The 22344-nt window shown below is 42.7% G+C and overlaps 1 protein-coding gene across 1 annotated transcript in view; it reads right to left on the minus strand.

Annotated features, from left to right (window-relative positions):
* Positions 1-2500: 2500 nt before the first annotated feature.
* Positions 2501-22344, minus strand: part of LOC139388021 (calcium-binding mitochondrial carrier protein SCaMC-2-like) — a 37061-nt gene continuing 17217 nt past the window's right edge. Inside the window, exons 2-9 of the mRNA XM_071134504.1 lie at positions 17659-17785; positions 17259-17346; positions 16001-16112; positions 14727-14885; positions 14132-14284; positions 13585-13860; positions 9694-9844; positions 2501-3755 (exon numbers count right to left, since the gene is read on the minus strand). Of these exons, the coding sequence (XP_070990605.1) occupies positions 3571-3755; positions 9694-9844; positions 13585-13860; positions 14132-14284; positions 14727-14885; positions 16001-16112; positions 17259-17346; positions 17659-17785 (1251 nt within the window). The 3' untranslated portion in view covers positions 2501-3570. The remainder of the gene's footprint in view (positions 3756-9693; positions 9845-13584; positions 13861-14131; positions 14285-14726; positions 14886-16000; positions 16113-17258; positions 17347-17658; positions 17786-22344) is intronic.

Below are 22344 nucleotides of genomic sequence, written 5' to 3' on the forward strand. Positions count from 1 at the left end.
ACAAACAGCAAAGGCATCCAACAAGTTTGTAGAGTAACAAGCTTGATGTTGTCATTGTGTGCTAGGAATATGGAACCATATACTGTACTAAACCTTTGACTCCCTAAAATGGAGGGATTATGTACTGTAATTTCTAAACGGTCACCCAATATGGACAAAGATACCCTCAAATTAAAGCTAGCAGTCTGCACTTTAACCCCATAGTATCATTAGGAATCCAAAGTGCTGGAGTACAGAGCCAAAAAAGAAAAAAATGTCACTGTCCCAATACTTTTGTAGCTCACTGTAAATCAGGATTCACTGTAAATCAGGATTTAGATCAGGATTCACTGTAAATCAGGATTAAATCAGGATTTAAATCAGGATTCACTGTAAATCAGGATTTAAATCAGGATTCACTGTAAATCAGGATTTAGATCAGGATTCACTGTAAATCAGGATTAAATCAGGATTTAAATCAGGATTCACTGTAAATCAGGATTTAAATCAGGATTCACTGTAAATCAGGATTTAGTCTGGATATGTTTTGCAAAATATTTCAATACAGTGAATGGGCTGTTTTGATTCAAGAGACCACCTAAAGACTACTGAATATACCAAACATTAGGAAAACCTTCCCAATATTGAGTTGGCTGGATGTCCTTTGGGTGGCGGACCATTCTTTATACACACAGGAAACTGTTGAGCATGAAAAACCCAGCAGCGTTGGAGTTCTAAACACAAACTGGTGCACTTGAAACCTGCTAACAAACCCCGTTCATAGGCACTTAAATCTTTTGTCTTTCCAATTTACCCTCTGAATGGCACACATACACAACCCATGAATCAATTGTCTCAAGGCTTAAAAATCCTTATTTAACGTCTGCCCCCTTTCATCTTCAACGACTGATGTGGATTAAACAAGTGACATCAATAAGGGATAATTTTACCCGGATTCACCTGGTCAGTCTACATCATGGAAAAATAATGTGTTTTTAATGTTTTGTATTGTGTATAGCTACACTATACATTTTAGCCTTCAGCGATATAGGGGGACAATATGAATTTCAAGTTCACAAAAGCGTAGTCTGATTTCCTGCTCGTCAATGCAGGAAATAAGGCGCTACACTTCAGGCAGTATGGAGTGGTATCCTTAGGTGGGGTACAATAATACAGACACAGCCTTTTCCATCCTCTTGTGGAGAGAATACCGGGCTCCGGTATTTGCTCTAAAGCAAAAGTGCAAAAGATTAGTACTTATTTTGTGGAGCTGCACCAACTAGAAAAAGCATTTAGCTAAATAGTGACAACTGACTAAACTCAAAACAAACAAGTCCCAAACTCAAGAAATACTAGCTCAAAGACTGTCAGATGTTGATATTGAGTAATTTCATTTTACCGTCCAAACAAAATCTATGCAGCCAGCTTTATACTCGTATCCCCGTGGACCGGATTGTACAGAAATCATTCTCCATTCAGGCTGCAAAGGAGTCAATTCCTTCCTTAACTCGATTGAATGGAGAGAAGACCGAAAAAACAGGGAAAATGTCTGTGCATCTTTATGAAACACCATTTTCCACCACCATGAAACAGTGAATAATGCTAGTTGTTGCGTATCGGGTTGCAGCAGTCTGTCTTTTCACCCCTGAGCTGTGTTCGAATACTGATACTAACCGCACTAACTGTACTATGTGACATGAATTGAGTATATAGTATGTTTATTGGTCATAATATGCCAAAAGTTCGCCAAAATACCAAGTATACATGCAGTGGATGCTTTTAGGGCCCATAATGCAATTCAGAAAATGTGCGTGGCTTCAACTGTTCAGATTTAAAGAAAATGGCATAAGATATGTAACCAAAGTACGACGAGAGCAGATACAAATTAATTGCTTTAACTAATTTTAACAAATGTTGAGCAATGTAATGACTTTTCTAATAACGAACCATATAGCTTACAGCAGTATGTACAGGTATGTTAACTAGTTACTAAAACATCAAACTTGCCAGACAGCATATTAGCTATCTAACTACCCACCCAACATTTAGTGACATGATTATTTACATCATTCTTCATCTACGATTCTACATCTACTCCGATTTCAGAGCACTCTCGCACAGAATAACTGATGAATTTACAAAAGGGACAACACTCTGGATTTACGAACGCACAGAGCGCACTATCACTCCAGATTGAATTTACAAACACACCCGAAATCGTAAAATGTTTAGCTAGTCATTTGTTATGCTAACAAGCTAGCAAAAGGTTGCATAGCAACAGCATCAACTTCCGGTAGACAGGCGATGCTCTAGTACGCTCAACTGAAACGATACCGTTTGTTTACCGTATACTAAAATGAACTAAGTATATAGTATGTTAGTATGGGCATTCAAAAACCGCTATAGTTTCAAAATGCTACTGTGGACCGGGGCTAGAATTAGCCACTGTAGCATGATGGTGGAAAATGGTCTTTCAAAATGAAACATGCACATTTTCCCTGTCCCCCCCCCCCCCCAGAAACGACTCAATATCACCATCTTCCTGTCTGAAATGTTACACAGGAAGTGACAGCGTAATGTCTCAACCCTTGATCAGTAGGTATCATTATGTGTTGCATTGTATCTTGGAAAACAATATTTTAACAGTTTCTGAATATGTTATAGTAACTAAACATCTGCTAACAGTATCTATTCTTTGAGCGTTGCCTGTCTTGGACCATATTTATTTAAATATCTGGTTACAATACAAAAAATGTATTAGCATCAAGACATACACACTTCTTACCAGCGTTTTTAAGACTAAGTGGACAATAATACACTATGGGCATCCAACCTGCATTGCCCTTTCTGTTCAAATCAGTTGTTTAACATTCTCATCAAGCTATACAATGAGAAAACGGAAAAATATGGAATTAACCAGATTAATCAAAATTGTGAGTTGAGGTTTTGCTCCCTCCAGACAAATAACAGCTAATGCCCTAATAGTTGCAGCCTCTTACGCGTTAATGAATGCTGCATTAAGGCGGATACATATTACATAGGACAACTTTAGATGACAATTAGAAAAGTAGTCTTTCACAAGCCAGATAGGTTGACTAATACTGCCACCTATAGGATAGTACTATTGAGTGAACATAACAGTAAATACATTTCCGTTAACAAATTTCAAGCAAGTTGGAGAATACTGGAGTTCCAGTGAAGAGATTGCTTTTCAGTTAACCTGGGTCTTCAATTTGATAATAAAAAGCCAACAGTGGACTCATGGTGTCGTGCCTCTGGATTGATAACAAAATAACTCCTTACATAATGATACTTTAAGATTACAGCTACGTGAGAGGATCTCCATCCCCACCTCCCTTCCAGTCATAGTGTCCGTTCCCATCTCTCCATCGGTTTTTTTGTCCTTAGTGTTGTAATATTTTTCCCCATCTGTCTTCATAACATTTACAGAATGAGATTGTCTCTAACAACCCCAGCTCTGTCTGCTGAGATTCCTCCCTTTATTCCGAGTCACCCGCACCGTTGCTTGGCAAAGCAAAAATGAACAATTTGGCCTTCAGGGGAGGTGACACCTCCCTCTCCCCCCAGGCCTCAACGTGACACCACCCCCAGACTCATCTTGAGGTTCTCGTAGACCACGTAGCTGATGCTGACCGCTGGAATGACCTTCATGAAGTTTGGGGCCAGGCCTCGGTAAAGTCCGAATGCACCCTCAGTCTTCACAATGTGTTTGAACAGCCCCGACATGGTCATCTGGGGACCGCCCTCGATGGTGGCTGAGGGGAAAAAACATGAGAAGATGAGCGACATGAAATACACATCAACACTAGGGATGCACCACTCTGGAAACTGGGTCATGGTCAATATTATTAGCCATGCTGGTCAATGCTGATGTGGCAACTATATACAGTGCATTCGGAAACTATTTAGACCCCTTGACTTATTCCACAATGTATTAAAATAGTGTTTTCCCCCCTCATCAATTTACACACAATACGCCATAATCACAAAGCAAAAATAAACTGGAAAAATAACATTTACATAAGTATTCAGACCCTTTACTCAGTACTTTGTTGAAGCACCTTTGGCAGCGATTACAGCCCTGAGTCTTCTTGGGTATGACGCTTCAAGCTTGGCACACCTTTATTTGGGGAGATTCTCCCATTCATCACCACAGATCCCCTCAAGCTCTGTCAGGTTGGATGGGGAGCGTTGCGACACAGCTATTTTCAGGTCTCTCCAGAGATGTTCGATCCGGTTCAAGTCCGGGCTCTGGCTGGGCCACTCAAGGACATTTCAGAGACTTGTCCCGAAGCCACGCCTGCATTGTCTTTGCTGTGTGCCTAGGTCCTTGTCCTGTTCAAGGATCTCTGTACTTTGTGGAATTTATTTTTTGAGCCAATCAGTTGTGTTGTGACAAGGTAGGGGTGGTATACAGAAGAAAGACCTATTTGGGAAAAAAGTCCATATGTGAAAAAAGTCTGAGTGCTGCACCAGATGACCTGGCATCCACAATCATTTGACCTTATCCCAATTGAGTTGGACCGCAGAGTGAAGGAAAAACAGCCAACAAGTGCTCAGCATGTGGGAACTCCTTCAACATTGTTGGAAATGCATTACAGGTGAAGCTGGTTGAGAGAATACTAAGAGTGTGCAAAGCTGTCAAGGCAAAGGGTGGCTACTTTGAAGAATCTCAAATATAAAATATATTTTGATTTAGAAAATAGAACTGTTTGGCCATAATGGCCATTGTTATGTTTGGAGGAAAAGGGGGAGGCTTGCAAGCCGAAGAACACCATCTCAACCGTGAAGCACGGGGGTAGCAGCAGCATGTTGTGGAGGTGCTTTGCCGCAGGAGGGACTGGTGCACTTCACAAAATAGATGGCATCATGAGGGAGTAAAGTTTTTGAAGCAACATCTGAAGACATCAGTCAGGAAGTTATTGAAGCAACATCTCAAGACATCAGTCAGGAAGTTAAAGCTTGGTCGCAAATGGGTCTTCCAAATGGACAATGACCCCAAGCATACTTCCAAAGTTGTGGCTTAAGGACAACAAAGTCAAGGTATTGGAGTGGCCATCACAAAGGCTTGACCTCAATCCTATAGAAAATTTGTGGGCAGAACTGAAAAAGCATGTGCGAGCAAGGAGGCCTACAAACCTGACTCAGTTACACCAGCTCTGTCTGGAGGAATGGGCCAAAATTTCACCCAACTTATTGTGGAAAGCTTGTGGAAGGCTACCCGAAACATTTGACCCAAGGCAATGCAACCAAATACTAATTGAGTGTATGTAAACGTCTGACCCACTGGGAATGTGACAAAATAAATCAAAGCTGAAATAAATCTCTACTATTATTCTGACATTTCACATTCTTAAAATAAATTGGTGATCCTAACTGACCTAAAACAGGTAATTTTTTAGGATGAAATGTCAGGAATTGTGAAAAACTGAGTTTAAATGTATTTGGCTAAGATGTATGTAAACGTCCGACTTCAACTGTATGTTGATTTGTTTGTTGGTTACTACATGATTTCATGTGTGCTATTTCATAGTTTAGATGTCTTCACTATTATTCTACAATGTAGAAAATAGTAAAAATAAAGAAAAAGCCTTGGATGAGTAGGTCTGTCCAAACATCCCCGTTATTTGCAAGAGGAAGAAACGCAGGTACAGGGGACACAGAGCGGGATGCCTCGTGAGGACCCACAGAAGGCGAGTGGGAAAGCTGCCGTTACCATCAATACTACTCGCCAACGTGCAATCATTGGACAATAAATTAGACGAGGTACGATCACAAATATCCGACCAACGGGACATCAAAAACTGTACCACCGTATGCTTCACGGAATCGTGGCTGAATGACGACATGGATATTCAGCTAGCGGGATATACGCTGCACCGTCAAGATAGAACAGCACACTCCGGTAAGACGACAGGGGGCGGTCTGTGCATATTTGTAAACAGCTGGTGCATGAAATTTGAGGATGTCTCTAGACTTTGCTAGCCTGACGTAGAGTATATTGTGATAAATTACAGGCCACACTACTTGCCTAGAGAGTTTTCAGCTATACTTTCCGTGGCTGTTTATTTACCACCACAGACAGATGCTGGCACTAAGACCGCACTCAGTCGGCTGTATAAGGAAATAGGCAAACAGGAAACCACTCACCCAGAGGCGGCGCTCCTAGTGGCCGGGTGACGTTAATGCAGGGAAACTTAAATCAGTTCTACCTCATTTCTATGAGCAGGTTAAATGTGTAACCAGAGGGGGAAAAAAAATTCTAGATCACCTGTACTCCACACACAGAGACACGTACAAAGCTATCCCTCGCCCTTCATTTGGTAAATCCGACCACAACGCTATCCTCCTGTTTACAAGCAAAAATTAAAGCAGGAAGCACCAGTGACTCGGTCTATAAAAAAGTGGTCAGATGAAGCAGATGCTAAACTACAGAACGGTTTTGCTATCACAGACTGGAACAGGTTCCGGGATTCTTCCGATGGCATTGAGGAGTACACCACATCAGTCACTGGCTTTAGTGCATCGGGGACGTCATCCGCACAGTGACTGTATGTACATACCCAAACCAGAATCCATGGATTACAGGAAACATTTGCAATGAGCTAAAGGGCAGAGCTGCTGCTTTCAAGGTGCGGGACTCTAACCCGGAAGCTTACAAGAAATCCTGCTATGCCCTGCGACGAACCATCAATCGGGCAAAGCGTCAATACATGGCTAAGATTGAATCATACTACACCGGCTCCGACACTTGTCTTATGTGGCAGACTACAAAAGGGAAGCACAGCCGAGAGCTGCCCAGTGACACGAGCCTACCAGACGAGCTAAATCACCTATGCTCGCTTCGAGGCAAGCATGAGAGCATCAGCTGTTCCGGACAACTGTGTGATCACGCCGACGCTGCGGGGCCAGACGGATTACCAGGACGTGTGCTCTGGGCATGTGCTGACCAACTGGCAGGTGTCTACCCTGACATTTTCAACATGTCCCTGATTGAGTCTGTTATACCAACATGCTTCAAGCAGACCAACATAGTCCCTGTGCCCAAGAACAAAGGCAACCTGCCTAAATGACTACAGACCCGTAGCACTCACGTCTGTAGCCATGAAGTGCTTTGAAAGGCTGGTAATGGCTCACATCAACACCATTATCCCAAAAACCCTAGTCCCACTCCAATTTGCATACCGCCCAAACAGATCCACAGATGCAATCTCTATTGCACTCCACACTGCCCTTTCCCCCCTGGACAAAAGGAACACTTATGTGAGAATGCTATTCATTGACTACAGCTCAGCATTCAACACCATAGTATCACTAAGCTAAGGATCCTGGGACAAACACCTCCCTCTGCAACTGGATCCTGGATTTCCTGGCAGGCCGCCCCGAGGTGGTGAGGGTAGGTAGCAACACATCTGCCACGCTGATCCTCAACACTGGAGTCCCCCAGGGGTGCATGCTCAGTCCCCTCCTGTACTCCCTGTTCACCCACGACTCCATGGCCAGGCACGACTCCACCATCATTAAATTTGCAGACAACACAACAGTGGTAGGCCTGTTCAACGACAATGACGAGACAGCCTATAGGGAGGTCAGAGAAAAGGAGGACAGAGTATGCCCCCATACTCATCGACGGGGCTGTAGTGGAGCAGGTTGAGAGCTTACGTGGTGTGCACATCACCAACAAACTAGAATGGTCCAAACACACCAAGACAGTTGTGAAGAGGGCACGACAAAGCCTATTCCCCCTCAGGAAACTACAAAGATTTGGCAGATTTGGCAAAAGTTTCTATAGCTGCAACATCGAGAGCATCCTGACTGGTTGCATCACTGCCTGGTACGGCAATTGCTCGGCCTCCGACCGCAAGGACTACAGAGGGTAGTGATGACAGCCCAGTACATCACTGGAGCTAAACTGCCTGCCATCCAGGACCTCTACACCAGGTGGTGTCAGAGGAAGGCTCTAAAAATTGTCAAAAGACCCCAGCCACCCCAGTCATAGACTGTTCCAGCTACTACCTCATGGCAAGCGGTACCGGAGTGCCAAGTCTAGGACAAAAAGGCTTCAACAGTTTACCCGGGCGGCGCAGTGGTTAAGGGCGCTGTACTGCAGCGCCAGCTGTGCCATCAGAGTCCTGGGTTTGCGCCCAGGCTCTGTCGTAAACGGCCACGCCCGGGAGGTCCGTGGGGCGACGCACAATTGGCCTAGCGTCGTCCGGGTTAGGGAGGGTTTGGCCGGTAGGGAAATCCTTTTCTTATCGCGCACCAGCGACTCCTGTGGTGGGCCGGGCGCAGTGCACATTAACCAAGGTTGCCAGGTGCACGGTGTTTCCTCCGACACATTGGTGTGGCTGGCTTCCAAGGTTGGATGCGCGCTGTGTTAAGAAGCAGTGCGGCTTGGTTGGGTTGTGTATCGGAGAACGCATGACTTTCAACCTTCGTCTCTTCCGAGCCCGTACGGGAGTTGTAGCGATGAGACAAGATATGTACATACTACCTCAATTGGCCCGACCAACCAGTGCTCCCGCACATTGGTTTACCGGGAAATCTGCTTTATTTCCCGCCACCCAACAACCCCTCTTTACGCTACTGCTACTCTGTTCATCATATATGCATAGTCACTTTAACCATATGTACATACTACCTCAAATCAGCCTAACTAACCGGTGACTGTATGTAGCCTCGCTACTGTATATAGTGTCATGACTTTGGCTTGAGGGGGAGGTTTAGGACCCCCATAAATACCTTCCCCCTTTTCCCTCTACTTTACCGATGTGACTATTGAAAATCCTTTTGTTAACATTGAGAGTCTGGTGACATCAAAAGATGGGAAACGGAACCATATTTCAGTAATCCAACCAGTTGAAAATATGCGTACTTAATGAACATGACAGATCAGTTGGCGTCGGAGACATTATTACTGATGATAGGACGACATAAACTGTATCTTGGAAAGTCTACACATTCTAGTTATCAGATTCACATGGAATTGTTGTGCAATTTAAATGTTTAAATATGAAACTGAAAATATGAAATGTAATTTTAGCTTCTTAAATGAGAGAACGGTTTGTCATAACACCACTCTGCCCACTCAGAGGCCCCGCCCAAGTGAACAGACATGGGTTGTAAACTATGAAACACGGCCCTCTCTCCCAATCCTATATAAGCCCCTTGAAGAACTTTCTGTTCCAGGGACGTGCGGACTGGCAGTCCCCACGTTGAAAGGACAAAGACCACCTACAGAACTAATCCAACATCAGCAAGAACCTAACGCAATTGGCATCGAATTTCAATGTGAAGGTGAATAATTTTGCACGCCCAATTTTTTCAGTTTTTGATTTGTTAAAAAAGTTTGAAATATCCAATAAATGTCGTTCCACTTCATGATTGTGTCCCACTTGTTGTTGATTCTTTACAAAAAAATACAGTTTTATATCTTTATGTTTGAAGCCTGAAATGTGGCAAAAGGTCGCAAAGTTCAAGGGAGCCGAATACTTTCGCAAGGCACTGTATATGTAATAAAATACCAATACCCCTGTACCTCACTACCAATATGAAGGCAGACATTATACATCCCAGATTAACAAATTCCTTGGTACCACAGATTTTGGTGGGTCCATGAAACAAACCTTTCACTAACTAATTCTATGCAAGTTATCTAATGAAACTCCAAATAGGTTTTGGCAGTGGGTGTACCTTGAGCCTGCATTCGGGTCCTGACCAGGGCCAGGGGGTAGCTGGCCAGCTGTCCACAGGTGCTGGAGGTGGTACCGCAGGCTAACAGCACGAACACCCCCGGGTCAGCACTGTCTGTGGCATAGCGCTGCAGCCATGAGTTCTTCAGAGTCTGGATGGAGACAAAAGAGTGGGAAAAAGAAAGATAGAGAAAATGGTTAGTTGAAGAGAGAAAATGTGTAGTTCTGATTGATAAAACCAGAGAGGAGACTTATGTCCTAATATTATTACAAAGTCTCCTAGCAACACACACAATTTCCGTTAGACAGTAATTGCTGGCTTTTGGCCAATATTTATTTATATTTTTTAATTGCCGGCCAAATTCATTCATTGATGGAAATACCAGTCGAGTGTGTGTCTTCGTTAGGTAAATAAGATGCATGATGACGAACAACTATCACATGCGCACAGCACAGGCCTACAAAGCCTATTTTCAACTGGATTTCTTCTGCGTCTCCCCAGTTGGTTGCGGCTGTAAAACATGTGCTTTTATTCAGACGCTTTGCTATGAGACGCGAAATAAATTGAAATTGAGCTCAGGGGCATCCTGTTTCCACTTATCAGCCTTGTGATGTTTCTACAACTTGATTGGAGTCCACCTGTGGTAAATTCAATTGATTGGACATGATTTGGAAAGGCACACAGCTGTCTATATAAGGTCCTACAGTTGACAGTGCAGGACAGAGCAAAAACCAAGAGTTCGAAGGAATTGTCTGTAAAGCTCAGAAACAGGATTGTGTCGAGGCACAGATCTGGGGAAGGGTACCAAAACATTTCTGCAGCTTTGAAGGTCCCCAAGAACACAGTGGCCCACATCATTCTTAAATAGAAGAAGTTCGGATCCACCAAGACTCTTCCTAAAGCTGGGCTCCCGAGTGGCACAGCGGTCTAAGCCACTGCATCTCAGTGCTAGAGGCGTCACTACAGACCCTTGTTCAATTCCATGCTGTATTACAACCAACCGTGATTGGGAGTAGCGCAAAATTGGCTGCCCGGCCAAACTGAGTAATCGGGGGAGAAAGGCCTTGGTCTGGGAGGTGACCAAGAACCCGACGGTCACTCTGACGGTGCGCTAGAGTTCCTCTGTGGAGATGGGAGAACCTTCCAGAAGGACAACCATCTCTGCAGCAGTCCACCAATCAGGCCTTTATGGTAGAGTGGCAAGACAGAAGCCACTCCTCAGTAAAAGGCACACGACAGCCCGCTTGGAGTTTTCCATAAGGCACCTAAAGACCATGATTAACAACATTCTCTGATCTGATGAAACTAAAATTGAACTCTTTGGCCTGAATGCAAAGCGTCACATCTGGAGGAAACCTGGCACTATCCCTTCGGTGAAGCATGGTGGGGGCATCATCATACTGTGGGGATGTTTTTCAGCTGCAGGGACTGGGAGACTAGTCAGGATCAAGTGAAAGATGAACGAAGCAAAGTAGAGATCCTTGTTGAAAACCTGCTCCAGTCCTCAAGCCCGGAATTGAACCCGATTGAACAGCTCCGGAGAGACCTGAAAATAACTGTGCAGCGACGCTCCTCATCCAGAGGATCTGCAGAGAAGAATGGAAGAAAATCCCAAATACAGGTGTGCCAAGCTTGTAGCGTCATACCCAAGAAGACTCAAGGCTGTAAATCGCTGCCAAAGGTGCTTCGACAAAATACTGAGTAAAGGGTCTGAATACTTATGTAAATGTGATACATTTTTTCTTTAATACATTTAAATATAAGTCTAAACCTGTTTTCACTGTCATTATAGGGTATATATATAATCAATTTTATAACAAGGCTGTAACGTAACAAAATGTGGAAAAAGTCAAGGGGTCTGAATACTTCCCGAACGCACTGTACATTAAGCCGACACAAACAGTACAAAATATCCTGAAGAAATTCAGGTTATTTCTAATCGCTTTCATCTCTCTACTCAGCCTGTCTGCCTCCCTTTTTTATCTGTCTTGACTTGAGCTATTGCTAGTGAAGTGCAACATTGCATCATATCAATCAACTGGGTTGGCTGAAGTTGTCACTAGCGAACTTGCGGGTCGATCACGTACAGTATATCGCACTTATGCGTGGGGATACTTTGGAGTATGAGCTCAATTGCTGGTGTTAAGGTATTTAAGTACTTTATTTTTAAACCTATTTTCGCTTTGTCATTTTGGGGTATTATGTGTAGATGGATTAAATAAAACTCATCAATGTTAGAATAAGGCTGTAACGTAACAGAATGTGGAAAAAGGGAAGGGGTTTGAATACTTTCCGAATGCACCGTATATACAGACAAATAAAATCACCTGCGGGCCAAATTCGATAAGCAGCAACGATGAGTGAGAAAGTTAGTGGCATAAATATCATACCCCCCCCCCCAAAAAATGTTAACCTCCCCCTGTTATTGTAATTGTGAGAGGTTAGCATGTCTTGGGGGTATGATATCTGTGCTTCTATCTTCCCCACTCATTATTATTCCCAATTATTTAATCATGGAAGCAACCACATTAATGTAGAAGTGTTTAGAAACATTCTAATTTACAATAAAAGTGACACCAAAATAACAGTACATTATTTACCATTAATTTCTATTGTGCACAAAATAATCTGAAACACAACCAAAACAAATGCATCCAACAAGGTTGTCACAAGCTTGAAGTAATCATTGCATGCTAAGCATATGGGACCAAATACTAAACTTTCACCACATTAACACACAAGTCAATTTGTCCCGATACGTTTGGTCCCCTAAAACGGAGGGATTACGCACAAAGAGTGCTGTAATTTCTAAACGGTTCACCCAATATAGATGAAAATACCCTCAAATTAAAGTTGACAGTCTGAACTTCAACCTCAGTCATCGTATCACTTCAAATCCAAAGTGCTGGAGTACAGAACCAAAACAAAATTGTCACTGTCCCAATACTTTGAGCTTACTGTATGTAATGGAAATTTATAAAAATAAACAAGGGGGAAAACCAATTCACACAATGAATGCGCAAGAATTGGTGAGAGACAGCTAAGTGCATTCTGGAGAGCTGAGCGCATTCTGGAGAGGGACGTCCCTATATCGTCACCACACATCACCCCCCTTCTTGTCGAAACATTTTAAATTATACTCAAGATATATTATCTTCACACATATTTTAGATGCTTTTCACTGACAGCTCATCAGCTTTGCCAATTCACTGACAGCTCATCAGCTTGGCCAATTGCCACACGTTTTGCCCATATTGGCATAAGCCTACACAAGCTTGTGATTTGAAACAATCCACAGCAAATTTATTTTTAAAGAAGCTAATGATTCTTGATTCCTATGTTGCTAAGTCATGCTCTCTGGTGAAGTATTTTGAATAGACAGGAGTGATTTTAAATTTTGGGCAAATTTATTTCAATTTACTTTAGGGGAAATTGAACACGCCACCTATGAAAGAATTCCTTATATGCCATTTCTCTTCTGTTCTATTGGTTTTAATATCTACTGTCTTTCGTTGTGCAGAAGAATAGTCAGTCATATTAGCAACCCATTTGTAACTGAGATTTTCATCTGTCACATAGGCTTATGGATCCGCTCCCATCAGGGGCTCTGTTCAGAATGTTGTTTTCCCACTTATTGCATTTTGGCAAATGTTTGAAAATAATGTTTAATTGGCGGCTTCTTTACAGGAGTTGCATGTTCTGTTATGATGCATCACCCATAATCTAAATGTGATTTCTGTCATTTTGAGCACTGTGGTAAACACGCTAATGGGTTACAATACCCAATGCATATGGGTCCCCTAAATTTCCCATAACGGACAGTTAATTTAAATCTACCCGGTCACGTTGACCGGTGTCACGTTTTCCTAAAGTAAACCTTGACACACACACCTCGTAGACAGCCAGGTCGATGCCAGCGTAGGGGATGATGCCTATCAAGTTGGGAATGTAGCCCTTGTAGAAGGCGGCCATGCCCTCCTTCCGGAAGATGTGTTTGGCGCAGTCAGCGATGCCAGAGAACTGTCCCGTCTTCCTCAGGGCTAGGCGGGTCTTCAACACCTCCATGGGGTAGATGCTGCTCTGGGCGATGGCTCCTGCCAGAGATCCCGCCACAAACCTCTCCAGGATGCCCAGTGTCTCCTGGTTGCTGCCTATCAAACGTTTGATCTGTACAACACAACTCTGGTTAGTGACCGTCCTCAAGAGTATTTGAGTTCAACTGTGAGAGGCCATAGTCAAAACCAACTTGGTAAGTGACAGGAGCTTATAGTGGTATTTCCTCTGAGTATGTTCCTAGACAAAGTCTGAAGGAGACATTTTTTACAGAAGGACAGTAAACTACAGAGCGGTTAATAGCAAAACATTAATTGACTCCAACTTGACAGCACTAGAAAGGGTCTCGTCATATTAAAGTAAAGGTGCTGAACAATAGGGTTACCTGCTCGTAAGCCATGAACTTGATGGCTGACTCAGGGGCGATCTTGATGACGTTCATGCCATTGCCTCGCCATAGTGACCACATACCGCCCTCGCGTATCATGTGGGTGAAGCCGCCGGCAATGCACATGCTGTTGGTACGGGAGGCGTGGACCTGGTAATGAAACCGTAAGACAGATCGTTACATCATTCAATCGCCATGTTGGCAGGTGAGCAAGTTTTTTAACCGACTTGAAACAAGTCCATTTTTCTCCTCTCTATAATGTTGATGGAATGTGTCAACACATTGTTCATGTTTTCATGTCATTTTACTGTTATAGTGCTCCGTTTCCATCTATCCGCTCATAAAAAAAACACTGGGAATAAGTGGACACAGATAGATGGAGCATGGGATGAAAAGATAAAGAAGAACAAACTGAGTTATCCCAGTGGGCTTCTGCTGACACGAGTGCATCTGTTGAAGTGAACTAAGAATGGTTGCATTCAAGAGGATCGGGGTTCTCTTGCAGTGTGAACACAAAAATAACTGGAGTTTGTCTTTTTCATTCTTAACTGAGGTCAGCTTTTTAAAAATTCTCCCCTGGGAGTGCCCTTACCTGCATGAGCACTTTGAGCCGGTCCAGGGGTGCGGTGCAGGTTCGAGACACGGCGCCGGCTGCCCCTCCAGCCACTAAGTGTCGCCACCACATCCCAGTCTTCTTTTCCTCGGCTGTAAACTCATCTGGCACCATCAAACTCTCCCCCACATCGAATATCTACAGACAGACAGGAGCAGGTCAGGGCAGTGGAAGGAGGACCCCACACACACAATTGACATAAAAAGTTGGTGGGTCAATTTTCCTGATTCTAACCTGTGACCAACAGTATTATGAAATCATTAGCCAACACATATAGGCATCCCATTGGGATATAATTGAAAGCTTTGTTTTGACAACTGTAGAGGGGGGTCCAATAAGGCAGAGGATCATCACAGGTTTACAGTATGTAAACCGGTATTACAAAACAGTTCCACCTCCTGCAGGGGATCAGCCAGTCGGTGGCCCACGATAATTTAAACAGGAATGTCTCTTCACATTAACTTTGCGGTCTTAGAAGGGGGTTGGGGGTCACGACAAATCTTGAGAGCACCAACTGTGTTTCAGCGGCGAGAGCCTCTTTTAACCCATTCAAATACCCTTAAGTTCAAGTCCACTTAAGAGAGTGGTAGTCTCCCAATTTAAAACAGGTCCCCCCTGTGGCACGCGCAAACGTACCGTGATAGCTGGTCGAACCGATGAGGATATAACATTCACCGGGGGGAATCAAATTAAAAAGGCATCCTGCTCCAAAACTCTAATTCATGTAAGCAACAGTACTTCTTATGGTCCCGTGTCACTCCAATATAAGAATGGACCTTTGTGAACACGATCTCCACTATGATCTACAGGAACGGCTGTCTGCCCTCCTGGCCTAACAGGTTGTGGAAAAGCTTTGCTGATTGACGTCAGCGGAAGGTGGTTGGTTGATCTGTTCAAGGGGATTAAACAGGATCACAGTGACCCGTTTGGCTCCTTCAGGGAGTATTTCCGGGAACCCTGGTCAGGGCCTAGACGGCTAATACGGCTGGGGCATGGAGAGTGTCTGTGGGACCATTAACAATATACGAACACAACTATGCTTTTCTATAAAGAAAAAAAGGAAAAACAGCCCTTAAAAAATGCTTCCTTTGTTTACAGTATTTGTCATTCAAAGCTTTAATAGCTGAAGACAGTGATACAAATGTGTTTCATACTATCCTGGTAGTTTTTACTTGATGAAAAACCACCAAAGCTTGTTATTTTGAACAACCCTGAGAGAAAAAGTGTTGTTTTTCTTTCTAACCTAGCCTTACCGTTGAGTGTTTCCAGTACAGGATGATCTCGGGAATGTTATCGGCGGGGTGCAGTAGGTGGTAGTCTCTCCACTCGTTCCAGTCGATGGTCATCGTGCCATTCTTGTCCATGCTGTTGACAAGAGAAACAGAAAAGACCAGAACCATTACAATGTAGCTTTTTACAGCGCATATTCTCTTTTGTTTCACCAGACCACCTGTGTGTGTGTGCGCCTGAATTCAGAAGCAGTATGCTCACACATGCACACCTTTTGGATAAAAGGTAAAAAGCCTTTAAGTGCTGCTTTTTTACCTTTCCGAATTGAAGCATGAAATGAGCATTTTGTGTGTTGGGAATCATTCAGTACTCTTCTTAATTTGGATTTTTCACAAGCAATTGAAGGGATGCAGCCTTTTCTGTCGCTTTCTTTGTAATAATGAGAAGAGAAAAAAAACTTGGAGGGCAGAAACACAGTAGAATAAGAAGCGAAGACGATGCATTGGTTTGTAGTAGGGTTGTAGTAGGGCAAGCAGACGGAGAGGATTCCATTACTTACTACATTATTCTGAGACCAGCAAGAGGTTGAAAGAGAGAGAGAAAAGGGAGAGGGGTGGCACAGAAAATGAGAGGACAGGGTGAAGCACACACACACATTTAGAACTAAAAAGAAAGAAGGGGGATATCATGGAATCTTAGTGATTCAGTGATTCCATATTGGACATGGTGGTAAATGGCTTAATATGTAACAAAAATGAAATTAAATCTACATATTGGTATTAAAACAAAGATGCAACGCTTCACTTCAGTCAGAGAAGAAAATATCACTAGGTTTATATTAACCAGAGTAAATTATAGTTTCCTCCTCAAACCAATATGCCTAAAAAGTGTGCTTCCTTATATCTATAAAAGGCCAAGCCCCAAAAAAAGCCATGACAGCATAGGAATGGCAGCTCTGACCAGGGCTAGCAGGCAGTATCCCGGTGCTTGGAGGGAAACACTTCTGTGGAAGGTTCTGGTGGACTCGAGATAGTTGACTCAAGCATCTAGCTAACCGCCGTGGTAAAAAAACGACACTGACTGCAAACAGTCAAGAATTAGAGGTGAAACGGAGAAAGGGGGCAAAAAAGTAGAGAGAGTAAGAAGTAAGAGGGAGTATGAGGTAGAGAAGAGACAAAATGCATGCTGGACTGACTAACACAGACAGACACTTAGAGCTAATGGTTTAGACAAGAGTGTTGGTGAGACGGGAGACACCTCGGCCCAGGTTGACAGCCTTACCTTTTGAGGATCTTCTCTGCCTGCTGCTCGGAGATGTTAACCCCCAGGTCTCGAAGGGACTGCATGATTTCCTGCTTGTCAATACGACCTGCGGGGTAAAAGAGTAAACATCAACATCAGCCACTCGTAAGGGATCTCACTGACCGGATATTATATCAAAGTTTTTTACTACCAGCTTATAAAATAGTACCTCAATGTAATAGACCTAAAGGCTGAATTTCCTCAGTTAATGTCATTGTGCATGCACAGCTAAACCCAATGCATAATTTCCCCCCAAGTGAATAGTACAGCATAGCACTTTGTAGGCTAAACCGTGGTTTAAGATAAACATAGTGATACAAGTGAATGCATTCAGTGGTTGTGTGGCTCCGGCCTATGCGGCCCCTCTCGGTGTTCCTACCATCGTTCTTAGTGTCCAAGCTTTTGAAGACCAGCCGGAGCTTCTTCTCGTGGTCTCTCAGATAGTGGACAAACTCTTCGAAGTCCAACTGGCCGTCCAGGTCCTTATCTCCCGCTTTAACTATTTTCTGTCAGAAAATAAGGAGAGGATTTTTACACTTCGATGAGAATTTAAATATCACTTTAGATACAGGCTGAAGGGGTAGCAAGGATATAACTGTAGGTTTAAAAAGAAAATTAACGATTCTCAAGGGAAATTGAAGCCTATGTTCAGTTAAAAGTATGACAAAAGGTGAGCCCGTTACATTTGGATAAGGAGACCAAGACAAAGAGATGAACTGAGTTTATTTGAGGACAGGAGTGTAGATCAGTGAGGGAAGGTTACAACCACAAGCCACCTGGGTCTTGTTTGCTCCAGAGTGGTCACATAGTGGACATCACCTGGTCCACCTGCTCCATTAGTGTGGAATGTTTAGACCAGGGCAGCCTAAATTTCAGTTCGTTTCTACCTGGTAGTTAATTGCACTCACCTGGTGTCCCAGGTTTGAATGAATCCCTGATTAGAAGGAGAGGATGAAAACCCTCCAGGACTGGAATTGGGCAGTCCTGGTTTAGACCCTCACAGGCATGTTGAACTCTAGCTCAGGCCTAGCTAAAAGGAGCACACAGGCTGTTCAATCCATTTAGTTTAGTTTATTAATTTGACCATTTCTTTTTTTTTTAAGTACACATAAAAACATGAAAAGGCCAAACATGCACATGGAGGATAACACACAATAAAGCCTGGGACTTATTTCCATGGTGGTCCTCTTGAGACAAGATGGCTCGGCAAGATCCAACACAGTATGGCATTGAGATAAAACATAAAAAAACAAAGAACAACATCTATCTCATCATTGCAGTTACATCGTAGGGGTTATTCACATGGGCACAGAAGACAAACATATTTTCACTTTATTTTTAAAGCTGCCCAGAGAGGACATTGTTTTTATAGGCAGAGGCAACTCATTCCATTCTGAGGCTCCATTATACAAGAAAGTACCCTTTCCCAGCATTACTCCTGAACCTGCATAAGCACACATCAGCAAAACCTGATCTGGTGCTGTGATTGTAATCACTTAGATATCTGGGCGCAGGACCATAAATACTCCTGTAAACCAAACATAGTCTAATCTTGGGCACCCTAGCCTCAACAGGCAGCCAGTTTACTTCCTGAAAGCAGCTCCTGCCTATGTGGATACATGGACTCGCCTTCAATTACTACCCTGATGAGCTTATTCTGGGCTATCTGGAGCTTCCCCATCATACATTTAGATAATCCCCCAAACCAGGAAGAAATAGCGTAGTCAAAATGGCATTGAATGGAGGGCTGTGGCTCTTTTATGGAGTCCTTTTCAAGCCGTTTGGACTTTCTAGCCAAAAACTTAGTCCAGGCATAAACCTTCCCTAGAACTTTATTGGCCATGCTCACACCTACCAAGCTTCCATCAAGGATACATCTCAGGTAGCGAACATAGGTTTTAGTTTTAGTCAGCACCTCACCCCCTAACTCTACTCTGATTTCAGTGGACCTACTCAATGTAGGCCTGGATCCAAAAATAATTGCCTCAGTTTTACCCAAGTGCAGAGATAGCTTATTATCTCCAAGCTAGAGGTCGGAATGGCCGATTAATTAGGGCCGATTTCAAGTTTTCATAACAATCGTAAATCGGTATTTTTGGGTGCCGATTTGCCGTTTAAAAAAAATATATATATATTTTTTAATACCTTTGTTTAACTAGGCAAGTCAGTTAAGAACACATTCTTAATTTCAATGACGGCCTAGGAACGGTGGGTTAACTGCCTTGTTCAGGGGCAGAACGACAGATTTTCAACCTTGTCAGCTCGGGGGATCAATCTCGCACCCTTACAGTTAACTAGTCCAACGCAATAACGACCTGCCTCTCTCTCGTTGCACTCCAGACTGCCTGTTACGCGAATGCAGTAAGCTTTCTACTTTCTTCTCCAACACTTTGTTTTTGCATTATTTAAACCAAATTGAACATGTTTCATTATTTACTTGAGGCTAAATTGATTCTATTGATGTATTATATTAAGTTACAATAAGTGTTCATTCAGTATTGTTGTAATTGTCATTATTACAAATAAAATAAATAATAAAAAAAAAATGGTAGATTAATCGGTATTGGCTTTTTTGTTCCTCCAATAAATCGGTATCGGTGTTGAAAAATCATAAATCGGTCAACCTCTACTCCTCTAAGCTCTGTGCTAAGTATGCTCTCCAACATAGTTTACTTTTGTTAGACACCAGAAGTGTAGTCATCCGCACGAAAAGACGGCAAGAACAAGCATCTTTCATATCGTTAATATACAGTAAAAACATTAGAGGCCCAAGCAAGCTCCACTGCGAAACGCCACAACTCATTGGTTTTGCCTGAGACAGTGACGCATTAACCGCTACTACTTGCTCTCTTCCTGATAAATAAGACTTTACCCAGCCTAGAGGGATACTGCGTAACCCCGGTGCCTCCAGTTTGGAGATTAGGAGACAGTGGTTAACTGTATCAAAGGCCTTTTATGGGTCAATTAGTACTATTCCACAGAGATTTCCCTCATCAATCTCTTTCCTGATGAAGTCAGTGAAGTAGACATGAATCAGTGGAGTATGTTTTTCTAAAAACAAACTAAAAATCATCCATTAGAATGTTTGTTGATATATTCATATATTCATTTGCTCAAGCACAACTCTCTACAGGATCTTTGATGTTACAATGAGGATAGATACAGGCCTATAATTTCCAGGGTCAGACTTTATCCCCTTCTTATACAGAGGTATAACTTTAGCTTGCTTCATGTCTCTGGGAAAGATGCCCTGTTCAAGAGATAGATTAACAATATCTGTAATACAAAGGCCAATTTGCTCAGCAGAATTTGAGAAACCTTGCAGGAATATTATCCAGGCCTGTGGCTTTGGGGTATTTAAGCTCTGCTAGCTTCTTGATGCACCCATCCCGTTAGCGGGACCATTTCCGTCAAGATCCGCTGAATTGCAGAGCGCCAAATTCAAATTAAATTACTAAAAGTTTTTCATTTTCATGAAATCACAAGTGCAATATAGCAAAACACAGCTTAACTTGCTGTTAATCCACCTGGCGTGTCAGATTTCAAAAAAGCATTTAGGCGAAAGCATACCAAGCGTTTATGTAAGGACATCTCTCTCAGTAAACAAAACATTACAAACAGCTAGCAGCCAAGTAGATTGGTCACGGAAGTCAGAAAAGCAATAAAATGAATCGCTTACCTTTGATGATCTTCAGATGTTTGCACTCACAAGACTCCCAGTTACACAATAAATGTTCCTTTTGTTCCATAAAGATAATTTTTATATCCAAAATAACGTGCCAACCGAATGGAGGTATGTTCAGAGATCCACAGGCTCGAGTGGTCACGACCAGGCAGACGAAAATTCCAAATAGTATCCGTAAAGTTCGTAGAAACATGTCAAACGTTTTTATAAATCAATCCTCAGGTTGTTTTTACAATATATAATCGATAATATTTCAACATGACTAAAATTTCTTCAATAGGAGAGAGAAAATGTCTGCTCCACTCTGTTGCGCATGCAAAATGCTGCTGGCACACAGCCATCCAATAATGCTGTCAATCCAACATGACTTTTGCCGTGTTCAAAACAACTGAGAAATCTCAGACTTCAGTGAATTCAAGACAACTGGGAACTGGGGGAGGGGGAGAATGAGCTCCGACTGGGAAAATATGTTTTGAACGGTAATCCAACTCGGAATTCCAAGTTGGGAACTCTGGCCTCTTTCTAGAGCTCCGGCCTTAAGATCACTGACGTCATGATTCCACCTTGTTTTTTTCAGAGTGCATGACAAAATATGCACACAGGGACCGAAAGGCCACCTTCCTGTTCAATTGAGAACAGCACAACGATGAGTTCTGACTTGGCATACAGGGAGAATACTGTAAGAACGGCCCAGGTTCTGAATTATGTTGCTGTACATTTCAAAAGTGCTAAACAAAGTTATTGACTAAGTCCGTTTTAGCTCGCTTAAATGTCTTAATCCAAATTACACATTGCCTCTTTTTTTGCTCATCGTTCCCTTATGCCATAGTTTGTACATCTCAATTGTCAGTAGAAACCATATTTGTTTAAACAAGTCAGCCATATCAGCCATTTTGTTTATTTTTTAAAAAGGCAATAAATGTGGCTGAATGAACTGTTTCACTGCCAGACAAGGCTCCACTGATAGCCAGGTGTAGCAGTGGTAAGGATTCACTCCATGGTGCTGGAAAGAAAGCTCTGCTATTGGGACAGCTTTATGTAGGCCCTAACAGTTTGTGGGCACCATTTGTCACTGTTAGTGGTAGGCAGTAGGAATGACCATGTCTTCTCTTGATAAGTGCTTGAATTTTACAATTTTCCTGTCCTGCTAAGTATTCAAAATGTAACAAGTGCTTTTGGTTGTCAGGGAAAATGTATGGAGTAAAAAGTACAATATTTTCTTTAGCAATGTAGTAAAGTAATAGTTGTCAAAAATATAAATAGTAAAGATACTACTTAATTTGTTTTTTTTGGGGTACTTTAAAGTATTTTTTACACCACTGGTCACAGTGAATGTATTGTTTAGTGTTATGTAGTGTAGTGGCTTTGTTGGCATTCATT

Source organism: Oncorhynchus clarkii, chromosome 29 (assembly GCF_045791955.1).
Source record: "Oncorhynchus clarkii lewisi isolate Uvic-CL-2024 chromosome 29, UVic_Ocla_1.0, whole genome shotgun sequence".
Lineage (NCBI taxonomy): Eukaryota > Metazoa > Chordata > Actinopteri > Salmoniformes > Salmonidae > Oncorhynchus > Oncorhynchus clarkii.